Raw genomic sequence first — 12,342 nt, 5'->3', positions numbered from 1 at the left:
GGCACAGTGCTGGCTCATGTCCAGCTTCCTGTCCACCAGTACCCCCAGGTCCTTTTTGGCAGGGCTGCGCTCTATCCTTGCATACCCCAGCTTGTATTGGTAGGGGGTGTTGCCTCAACTCAGGTACAAGACCCTGCACTTGGATTTGTTGTGTCTCATGAGGTTTACCTGGGCCCACTACTCAAGCCTGTCTAAGTCATACCTCTATAGTATCCAACTCTGTGTAGATACTGGTAATTGTACATAATTCCAAAAACTGCACCCACATCTCACTCATGTTTATGCAGTGCTCTTCGCTCTCCAAATTCTCTAAACCAGGACATAGAAAACATTTTCCCTTTTATACTACTCAGGAAAATGCACTGAAATTGGACATTCTGATGTTCACAACTAATTAATAACAAAGGCTGTTTACTTTTTCTTCTGTAGGAACTTTTTTTTTTTAATTAAGCTTTCAAAACAAAATCTGAACACTAACTAGAGGGAAGATGGACAAGCAAGAAGGGTACAAAGCAGGAGTCCTGCCCAAAGAATATTTTTGAGTATTTTCAAGTTTCTCAGACAGAAACTTTCATGCCAGGAACAATACTGTCAAATGAAACGTAAGCCAAGTTGTATGATAAAGTAAAACAGTTGTGTTAGGTGGTGCAAGGGATTATTTATTTATTGCAAATAATCATGCTCACTTTCTTAAGTTTTTGTAGGAATACTTTCGTTTGATTTGTTGAAATATTTGTTATGACCCCAGAAGGAAACACTGTTAGTCTAGCACAAATATTTTCAAGTCTACTGCATTTCTCTTTGGCTGAATCTTAAAAACCAATTTCAACATACTTAAAGAGAAATTAAAGCTTCACATTTATGTAATCAATGATTAGGTCTTTTTGAACTGTCTCATAACTCTTAATAGCAAATCTGTATTTTTGTACTTAAGATATTGATGAAAGGTGAACAGCTGTTAGTGGAAATACACGGATAGAGGACATAAGAGGCCCTTTAGCTTATGGGATATATGAAAGTGAAGTCATTGGGACTTGTACCTTGTGCTGGCGATACTTGGTGATTCTGCTCCAAGCCTACATCTTTCTAGCTGATTAGCCACAATTTGCCTTTCCACTTCCAGTTCTCTGGTAAGTCTTTGAAATTGGAGTTCCTGAAATTTCAAAAGAAAAGCATTCTTGATGTTAAAAAAAATGGGTATGGATTAATTCTGGAAAATAATGAGTTTCATCACAGTCACATTACTTCTTTGGAGTCTTCCTCAGTGGAACTATTAGATGAAAGTGGGAGTTTAATGGTTCTTTAAATCAGTGATTCATGCAAACATTAATTATCTGCTACAAAAAGACACATGTTTAAGCATTTGTGGATTTTTTCCTTCCACAATTAAAACTTGTGGTATCTGCTTACATTGTCACAATTTAAACTTGGTGCCTACAAAGTCCTCTGTTGTGTTTAAAACAGAGGTGCACTGGAAAACACTGTATTCTATCCTTTTCACTTGCACTTTCACTTGCAAAACTTCAAATCCTAAGCTACATTACCTTCTGACTTCCGTATTCAAAAATTCAAAGCCTGTTATTTGAAGTGGGTTGAGGATAGAGATGTGCTCTTTTGTTCAGCTTTTGTTATATTTCTTGGTCAAAGGTACCAAAACTCAGCCTTCATAAAAGCCAGAACAGCTTTCTTTGCAACATAGTGCTCCCAGAAAGACCTGGGAAATACAAGCAGCTGCTCAGAATCTCTTTGTGTTGATGAAACCAGGAAATACTGCTTTATAAACATGACACTGAAATCTATACTGACATCAAGGGGTATTATAGGGAAGCTTTACTCCACTGTTAGGGTTTGCTAATTACAGATAAGGATTCTATCAGAGCAACTCTATTATTTTTCAAGTTCATACTCTCTATTTCCTGAACTTTATATGAACTGCAGAATACTATTTAAAGTAGACCAACATCACTATTTTATACTTTGGTAAACATTGAAGCAAATTAAATACAAGTATTCCTTTAATTTTAAAAAGCAAATTACTAATAAGCTTCTTCCTGATGAATGTGTATCACATGATTACATTACATATTAGTTGCTAGCCTTGCCATACCACAAAATTCACTTTCACTCATGGGTTATAGTTAACGCAAACAGTTCTTCCACATCTTACATTACACAGAACGAGGCTTAAACACTTTATTTGCTGTAGTGGTCCCTGAAGAGCTCTCTATTTCTTGCTGTTCGTGCATCTGTTCAGTAAGATCAGGCGTGGCACAGCAATGCACTCATGGCTCCCAGCTCCAGCCCCAGAGGCAGAGAGCTCAGAGTGCAAGAATCACTACCATGAAAGCTGGATGCATCCTGCAGGAGTTGGGATATGGTTTCTTCTCCTGACTTCTGCAATGAGATCACCTCCATGAAAGCTCCAAATACAAGGTTAAATAGCACTGATTTCATCAGGAAGCCACCTGAAGGCTATACTGCTCAATACAATAAGTTAAAGAAAAAGAAATCTCCTTCTGAAGGTGTGACTTGAGTGCTGGACAACAAACAGTCTGATTAAAGATATGCTGTAGAACCTACTGCCCATCCCAGCAGGAACACATCATTGCAGACCGTTTCAAATGCTTTTTAAAGCTCAGTAACCAAACTGAACGAACACATCCCCACACTGTAAATATTGGCTGGCAAAGCTCATCATTGCCTCCAGCATGCAGAGCTTACCCAGTGCTGCCATGAGACACAGCATCACTCACAGACCAAGACTATATTTTGCTGCTACTGCTCTACTAATATCAATTTCAACAGAACAGTATATTCTCTTGAATAATCAGACAGGACTAGCACCCTCATGGACTTGACACGCCTCCCCTAATCAAATATTAACAAAGCAATATGTGAACATTCATAATGTTCATAAAAACCTGTTATACACATTACACAAGAAAACAGAGATGGATTTCAAGGAGCCTGAAAAACAGCAGTCATACAGCGCAACGTACTACCGAGCTGAAAGGAGAGGTCTAAGTGGATGGCAATGGTCAAAGTCAAATTCAGGTCTCTATTGGAAGCAAACCTTTAACTTGTTTTGTTAATCAGGGTGACATTTTGGAACCTTGAAATGGCTTCTGATTGGCTTACAGTAGAAATCATTTACCTCTCCCTGAAAACAAATACACAAGCCATGGGGGCCAGGAGAAGCAGATGCGCCCTAACTTGGGATTTTATTAAAATCCTCTTCTGAACAGAACTCTAAAGCAAAGCCCTCGTAATCCCATGACCAGATGCAAGAAGTATCATAAACATGACAGCCTTGGGACCACAGCAAATCTTACTGGGAAGGAAGAACACGCTACCACAAAGTCTGCACAATGTGCAATGACATTGAATAGCACAGACCCAGTCTTCAGAGTCTGATACCAGGCCTCAGCCTACTGCAACACCATGCTATACCAAAGAGGGACACGTGCAACCTGACAGTTCTTTTGGGCAGTTTGAGTTTTGGAGAGAAAACACAAAAGAGTGTACTAAGCAAAAATTCAAAGAGATTTATACATGAGAATTTACTTTCCAGTTCTAATATAGATGAAACATACCTAACAGCCAATTCACCAGCCCAACATTAACATGTCAGTGGAACATGCCCAGATTTACAAGAAATGTTCAGACCTGGAAGCTCTGTAAGTTTTGAAGTAAATGGAGGCAAGATAAGCTTTTTCCCAAAGAAGAACATGACATGTTCTGTAGCATGTGGCAAATGTAACCCTTTAAAATGAGTGGTATTGCACTCACTTGCAAAGATAACAAAATATTTACCCTATGGTTAAGGCTCTTTCCCGTTCTTTGCTATTTAAGTCTTTATTTTAAAGTAACAAAAAGATTTGGCTGTCTCCAATACCAGCATGGTGCTTTATACCAGCTTGCACACATTTCTGTAGGAAGACACTTTATAGGTAAGTATTACTACTGAGCAACTTTACAACTTGCCATTTTGCTTTTCAGAAGGGAAAAAAAATTTACAGTGAATTACTAAAAGAAACAGGTTGCCAAAGTCTAGAAAGCTTGTATGTAAAGTAAATCAATTAAAAAGTAACGTGTACAAAAGAAAAGGCACAAAACTACAGTTCCGACAGTTACAATTGCAAGAATCAGATAATGGGGATGGAAAATAGAATTGGGAGTTGCCAACTCATCTGGAAGTTCCTCTTCAGGGAACTGCTGGGAGAGCCCCGCGGAGGGCTGCAGTGCTGCTGGGGGCTGGAGCAGCTCCTGATGGGGACAGGCTGAGAGCCCTGGGGCTGTGCGCCCAAAGGAGAGAAGGCTGAGGGGTCTGAGCAGTTCTGACCCACACCTGAAGGGCGGGAGGAGGGGATGGGGTCGGGCTCTGTTCTGCAGTGCCCAGTGCCCGGACAAGGGGCACCGGGCACACACTGAAGCCTGGGAAGGTCCCTCTGACTGTGATGGAGAACTCCTGTGCTGTGTGTGTGGTGGGAGCCCTGGCACAGCTGCCCAGAGAGGTGGGGGATACCCTCCGGAGGGATCCAAACCCACCTGGACACTGTGCAGCTGCTGTACAAACTGCTGCAGGTTGGGCTGGGGGAGCGCCAGAGGCCCCTTCCAGCAACCACGGTTCTGTGATAAATTTTACTTCATTTACTTATGGTATGTTTAAGAAACCAAAACTCACCCATATTCTACATCAGAAATGGAAAAGGACAGGAAAATACCACCCTATTTCACCTGAGGTATTTGGCAATGCTGATGTCGTACCAACGCCATCAGTTGTTCATTTACAATAGTTTTCACTTTTACTTTCTAGTCTGAGTAATGCTGTCATGTGTTCAGCCTGTGGTTCCAATGAAGTAATAAAGTTCACATTGAAACAGTGGATGCTGACTTATGTTTCTTCCTACTTTGGTATTCGTGACTGTAGTCGATAGGTCTTAATGGAACTAAAGGAACTGGAGCTGTTTAGTGTGGGGAAGAGGAGGCTGAGGGGAGACCTTGTTGCTCTCTTCCAATATCTGAAAGGTGCTTACAGTGAGAGCGGGGTTGGCCTCTTCTCACTGCTGACAGGACGAAGGGAAATGGCCTCAAGTTGAGCCAGGGTAAGTTTAGGTTGGATATCAGGAAACACTTCTATACAGAAAGGGTGGTTAAGCACTGGGATGGACTGCCCAGGGAGGCGGTTGAGTCACCATCCCTGACTGTGTTTAAATGATTTAGTGGAGTGCTGTTAGAGTTAGGGTAGGATGGTTAGGTTGTGTTTGGACTCGATGATCCTTAAGGTCTTTTCCAACCTGAGCAATTCTATGGTTCTAAATACCAGCATAAATGCAGGCATAAGAGATGGATGACTCCAGAGGAACCATCTTCTTTACAGCAGGAATACTTCAAGTCTTAGGCCTGACTTTTTTTTTTTTTCCTTTCAGTTTAAATGATGGGACCATTGTATGAGACTAAATCCTAATCAATTCTAAGTAAGCTATGAAAATGATCAGTGCATATATGCCCCTTTATAATAACCTTTTATGCTTCCTTCTTATCATTTGCATTGCCCCTACTCTTAAGCTTGATTAAGCACCATATATCCTTCAATTTAGACCTCAAAGTCAGTTCCATAAAAATAAACAAGAAGAATACACAAAACCAAAAAGCTCTTGTAATTATTATTTTAAATGCAAGTCATATGTTGATAACAATAAACTTGGAAGAAGGGGGGGGAACAGCACTCTGAAAGAACACCTACCACTAATGTGTGCCTATCAGGTACTACACTATTTGTTGCAGGAAGCTATCTGAATTTGTTTCTCTAGCCAGCTGCTCTGAAAGGAGTGGGAGAGCGTGCTCCTCATGCGGGATGCCAGAGCGCTGGCAGCTGGCAACACAAGGTGCTGCTGGCCTTGACCAAAATCAGAACTAACTAATTTTAATAGCACTAGCTTGTGACAAGATGACTTGACAGGAGTCAAGTAAAATAAAGAGTATGCTTGTTTTTGTTTAATGAACATCTATGTGGCAAGGGCCTACTAAAATTATATATGCAGATGATAGCATACACTTCCATACTTTATGAAAGAGTAACCAAATCTTCTGAAATACATTCATTATAATACACTGATCAGAGCTATTTTTTTCTTCCAAAATTGAAGAAAATATTAATTCTATTCATCTGTTAGCAGCAGCTACTCAGTCACTGTATAAAACCACAGTTTTTTTTTGTATTTGTAACCTAAATTTCATCGCAAAAACAGAGGCCGTATTTCTAAATATGGAACTATCTAAAAAAAAAAAAAAGCTATCTTGTTAATGACTTTTCAGGGAGAGGAAGCATACATGTGGTTCCAGAAACACACTACGGAAAGACAATCACTGACTGCAGGCAGGCAAGCTTCCAGAGCTCTGTAACTTTCCTCTTGGAGGCAGAAGGCTCTGGAGCAGGGGCAAACCTTGCATGGGGTGCTGATATTGTAGTGTATACCGCAGCTGACCAAAAACAGAGCTAGAAGCTCTGCTGCCAAGCAGTAATTGTTCCACAATGATACTGCAATCTCTCACACAAGAAGTGTGCACCAGTAAAGACATCACTTGAACTCGTGGCCTGGCTCATCAGACCAGGATCGGGCACTTGGAACATCAGAGAGATGATGCCCTTGATGCCACTGGGAGATGCATCTTGTAGCATCTTTGCTGAAACAAGCTGTGCCAGAATATAGGGCCAGGATGGGATGCTATGTCGAGCTGCAGTACCGTTGTGATATGCTAAGCTGCTTAAATTGCCAAATGTCACTTTGTTGAACCATTCAGCTGAGCCTCTTTCAGTAGTTTGAGTTAATAAAAACAGCCTGCAACTAACAGAAACGCAGCCAGCATGTGAAAAGAATGTTTCTACCCAGCAGTTACTATTTTGTGGTCAGCTTCAACATACAACACAGACCCACACAACTCTCACTGCCTATGAAGGCATGAATGGTGCTAAAGAAAGGCATCCACATGTTGGAAATTTCTAGGACACAAAAGTGCAAACAAGAAGAGGACGCACACAGATAGGTTCATCTACACCTTCTCCATGTTAGAATCCATGCGGAGACCTGCATGCTCACACCTGCTGTAATTCTGAGACAGATTAAGGAACTGAATAAAACACACTGAATAAAATATTGTCCCAACTTGAATACTGTACTTCAGTGACCCGATATTTGAGTTTCTCTACCACAGCCTACTGAGGCAAACTAAACTCTTAATTAACTGTATTAGATCAGCCTTAAAGTTTCCAGTAAAAAAGTTTACTCATGCACACAACCACATTTTCACACTCTCAGTATCTCAGTAGCTTCCAAAATACAAGATAGAAAAAATAGAATTGGTCAGGGTAAAGAGAATCACAGATTACAGGTTGTGAAATCACACTGCTACAATTATTGGCTGATTACACTTACTCTGTATTCAACAGCAGTAGACCATTAAAGCCCTTAATACTTTTATGCCTGCATTGTTCGCTGGTCTGGTAAAACAATTTAGTGCTGCTCTAGCAGAAGAGGGATCAAAATGTAAGCAATTCATAGAAAAGTATTCTTATTCAATGACAGAAAAGAAGAACGCCACTTGAGGTATTCAGTGACTTCATTCGAGCTGCATTCTCTTTGAAAACTTTGTTACAGCGCAGGATATTTTAAATCGCTGCTGAAGCTAAGCACGCTGTTTGCCAGCTGCTGGTCAGAGGTCAGTTGTTGTGCAGCAGAGGCTGGTAATCCCACAGCCTTACAAGAGCTATACTCTAATATACTTCATGGGTACTCACAGGTTCAGGCAGGCCCTTCTTCAAAGGGAATTTCTCATCAGAAGAAACAGTGAAGACTACAGGAAAAGAATCTCAAGAGCCATCCAAATAATACTGTACTTAGACAGCAAAGAAGCAAGAAAAAAATTAGAACGTTTCTAAGTATGTGGTTCAATGTAGTTCTAGAAAATGAAACGTTTTTACTGAAGTGCTGAAGGAAATTAAACACTTCCAGAAAAACACTTTTGAAGTCCTAAGAGATTTATGATTACACACCTAAAAGCACATCCAGTCATTCTCAGTCTATTATCACCTATTTACAAAGGAAAAGGTGAAAAGCTGTCCATCTTTAAGTGTCAGAAACAACTAGACCAAGGAAACTACATATACATACACATACACACATACATACACATGGTTTATCTATCCGCCACTGTTGCAACTGCTTCTCCCTTGGCAAAGAAATCAGAAGCAGTATTTTCACACTACTTTTCAAAGCTGAAGCCACAGATAGTTCTTCCTGTGAGACCTCCTCTTCTCTCAGCCCAATCACTGAAAAGGAAAACTATCGCTAAGCAGGAAATTAAATTCTAAACCATCCAGTCACACATTCAATCTTGTGTACTCAGAAGCAATTCATTTTAAATTTAGTAGCATAAAGCTTGCACTTGTAAAATGGCACTGGTTCCAGTAATCTATAATTTCACCCAGAGAAGCAGCTGACAGCTAGCTGCCTCTGTATTTCCAAAAAGAAAAACAAAACCCCTAAACAAAAAACAAACTGAAAAAAAAAAAAACAAAGCAAGAAAACCCTGCAATTGCTATGAAAGCAAATACCATCAATTCCATACAACTATTAACAGAAGAAAGGGCTGAAACACACTTCAACTTCACTGCACTTAGAAATTCCCTGCATTCAAAAAGGAAATCCACTTCCAGAAATGCAACTTTGTTAAGTCACCGATTTTCATCCAAACCCGTCAGGCAAACCAAGAAGCTCCTCCTGGTGAAAGAATGATCCTCCCTACCCTGTCAGACTGTGATAGCAGCAGGGGCATCATCTATACTTTGTAGGGATGTGTTTTTGATTTAAAAAACTGAGCTATGTCAGAAGAGCACAGAGTTGTAGGCAATCTCGTTTTCTTCACTCTTCTACTGCTAATTCAATTAACATTTGGGAAAACGGCTGCTCCCCAAAAATATAGCCAAGAGACTCAGACAGCTGCCTGACAACTTTGTCTCAATGAGGGGAATGTTCAAAGCTCAGGGAATAGGCTCCAGTTGGATAACAAGGTTGCTTTACACTGATTTGCACTCATATAAAAAAGAAACAAATGGACAATTTATTTGAAATGGCTTATCAAGTTAATGGGCTTATTAATTAATGTAACTCTTTATATAGTCATATATATGCCACCGTGGCAGACACTGCATAACAAAGTCACTGAATAAATGTACCTACCTATTTCAGAACTATTACTGCAGTAATTTTAAAGGTTTTGGATGCATTGAGATTTGGTAGAGTTTAATGAATAGAGCTATTTATTTTTCCTGAACTGTGGTTCCACTCAAGTAAATGTTTCTGAAGTACTGAATTTAAGGTGTGGCACTCTATTGTACAAATACCAGATCCACTGCAAATAAAGAGATTCCTGACTAAAGGGAAGTTGAGCCATAGTAAACATCACACTAGCTTCTTTTCAAGCTTAATAAAGTAAATAACTGCACTGGAAAATATTCTGCTCTGGGCTTTCTGCCATACAGGAAGGGTGTTGAACATGTCAGTGTCTGTCTGTAATTAATATCAACAGAAAAAAATAACTGAAGGCTGCAGTTTGGTTCTTACTGCCTTCACATTATTTTCAAGGGTGAAGCATGATTTTCCCTCCACTCACTCTAACACACCTATATGTCTTTATAGAGTTGGGCCACAGTTTTGATGTAGTTGGTGAAACACAAACAAGAGCACAATTTTAGTTTTATTTTTTCCTCTTGATCAGAATGGAGTAACTTAGTAGTCCATATATTAATAGTCTGTTTTATGAAAACGAGAAGAGGTTTTAATCTCCTTTTTAAAATGAAGAAATATTCCATGTCCATTTTTTTTCCACAAAGTAAAAGACAGAAAAAAACATTTCTTGTTTAAGAAAGGATGTGTTAGCAACTGCCTTTTTTACATACACTTCTGTATCAATCCAATGTAGGGAATGCTGTCATAATCGTACGTTCAGCTTAAACAGTATTACATTACAGAGGCACAAAAGCACCTCTGGACAGTAATCCCAGCAGTTACTGGCTGGTGATCACTAGGAATTGCAGGGCTGTCATTTACTGCAGTGCAACTCGCCATCTGAACCACCATTACATGCTTGTCCTTTGTCCACAACAAAATAAAATGGACTAACTTCAAATCACCACAGATGAACTTTCAGCAAATGAATTCTATCTGACATTTGTGATAAGCTGAGATCACAAAACCAACTGTGTTTCATTTAAGGTGACTCAAGATCACTTTAACCCAGTTGACTGCGATTACTCACATCTTGATAGCCTCAGGCATTAATATCCTTAACACTGGAAGATCAGTTTTAATACCACTGAGAAATGAACAGGCTGCCTATTTGCATCTCAAGAACTTCTGAAACAAGTGTTCAGCCATGAAAATGAAGATCCAAGTTTCATTGTCTTGCAGAAAGTTTGCATTTAAGATTGAAGGCTCCACAGGTACAAAATCTATTTGTATCCAGACCATATAATCTAATCCTTGTTTGGTTTTGTTGGTTTTTTTCTGCTTTTCTTTCTTTCTTTTTTTAAATATTAATGGTGGACAAATCATAATGCATCAAGTGCTTACACTCAGAGTTGAATTGTGCAGTGATTTATCTCAAAATGTCTAGAAGACACCAAAACATATTTATTCTGAAATCTGTAAGTTACACTTTATGTATTAAACCAAGAGAGATGATCTTTACCCATTATTCTGACAGTGAAAACCAAAACATTCTCTCCCTTTTTTCCCCCCCTTATAAAATCTTTAGTTAGTATGTCCCTTTGTAAAACACTGTACACAAATGTGTAGAATGGACAAAAGGGTCCAGTTCTTGGTACTGCATCAATTCCACAATGTTGGTGGATTATTTTTCCTACATTTTTTGCTTAAACAATAAACCTGCATCTCAAATCTGATTTATAACAGTGCACACATTGCAATGGGTGCCGAATACCACAATGATGATTCTGTTTACTGCAGTTAAATGATCCCTTTCAGATTCTAATATTCTATGAAATACACTACACTAATAGCAGGAAATAAATTTCAGAAACAATGTTTCTTTCCAGCAACGTAGTACAAAATGATGGTTACATCTGAAACAGTGGATTTCTGAACTACTAAAACCAAGCACGTACCTGCTCCTTTACAGAGGCTAAAATGGTAGTGGCAGTAGTCTCGGGTTCCATTCCCGGGCTGGTGGAAGTCTCCTGCGTTGCCTGCAGCAGCCCCTCTTCCACCACTGGGGTCTGCTCAGGGGCTGGCATTTCGCCTGCAACAAAAAACATGTTTAAATAGTTTACATTTTTTGCCAGGGATATTTAACTAAAGAAAAATCTTCAGGATTACATCCTCTCCTTTTTTCTAAAATCTTTTCAAATTTAACCAAAATAGCAGAGAATGTCAGTGTATGTTGGTACGTATTTGTGATTCTTGTGCTTCATCTTCACAAACTGAAGTTAGAGTGAAGCACAGAACATAAGGGGCAGGCAGACATTACCAGGCAGCACAATGTTTAACAATTATTCTAAAAACACAACATTGTAATAGCTATTAAATGTAGCAAAACCCAAGGTGTACAAGTGTAATACTAGTATTGTATTATTGTAATACTAGTATGTAATAATAGTATTACACTTGTACCGATCCTATGTCTTCTTACTGTCTATGACATGCCTCTGCTCTCTGCCCATGGCACAGCCCACAGCCGCAGTGTCACCTGCAGGTGCCCAGGCAGGCCTACTCTGTGCTGAAATGCCTGTGGGTATGTCTGAAGGTGACTTTCTTGCAACTGGAGCCAAACACATAAAATGCTATCACTCTGTTTGCATGTAGTTATGCTGTACACGATACTATGTACTACATTGCCTTCCAGGTATCACCAAATGAGTATCTGTCCACGCGTATCTATTTTTGAAAGAACATCATTATCCATTTCAATCTTTTAATACAATGGCAGCCACATCACCAGCTAACCTTAAGCCTGACGCACACCTGAAGCATCAAAGACCCCTGTTTCCAGAAGAAATAGTTCAACAGCATTACAGAAAGCATCACATAAAAGTGCTCTGATGTTTATGTAGTAAGGTTTTGAAGAGTTAAAGCAACAGATCCTACTTAAAAGATTACTTTTTTCTTTTCAGAATCTTAAGTAAGAGTCAACTCTCACTGAGCCACAGTGGCCCAAAGAACTGTGGAACACGTTTGGGTTGCCCAGGTCCTACCTGAAACTTTAAATCACTTCCTGCAGCTCTTTTATAACTAAAATTCAGCGCATCAGCTTTCTATATGGACT

General features: G+C 39.5%; 1 protein-coding gene across 24 annotated transcripts in view; it reads right to left on the bottom strand.

Moving 5' to 3' along the window:
- Nucleotides 1-12,342, bottom strand: part of PKP4 (plakophilin 4) — a 67,223-nt gene that overhangs the window by 36,929 nt on the left and 17,952 nt on the right. For 10 of the 24 annotated variants that reach the window (XR_006939795.1, XM_046943662.1, XM_046943660.1 and 7 more), the window contains 2 exons: nucleotides 11,186-11,319; nucleotides 1,041-1,153 (listed from right to left, as the gene is read on the bottom strand). Coding sequence is in view for 9 of the 24 variants with exons in the window: in XM_046943662.1 (XP_046799618.1) it covers nucleotides 1,041-1,153; nucleotides 11,186-11,314 (242 nt within the window). In the remaining 15 variants the exon portion in view is untranslated. Of the gene's footprint in view, nucleotides 1-1,040; nucleotides 1,154-11,185; nucleotides 11,320-12,342 lie in introns of those variants that run through there. The other 14 variants (XM_046943667.1, XM_046943671.1, XM_046943668.1 and 11 more) reach the window with 2 other exon arrangements.

The sequence above is a fragment of the Gallus gallus genome, chromosome 7, assembly GCF_016699485.2.
Source record: "Gallus gallus isolate bGalGal1 chromosome 7, bGalGal1.mat.broiler.GRCg7b, whole genome shotgun sequence".
Taxonomy (NCBI): Eukaryota; Metazoa; Chordata; class Aves; order Galliformes; family Phasianidae; genus Gallus; species Gallus gallus.
The sequence above is the reverse complement of the archived record's forward strand: the minus strand, read 5'-3'. Positions and strand labels throughout refer to the sequence as shown.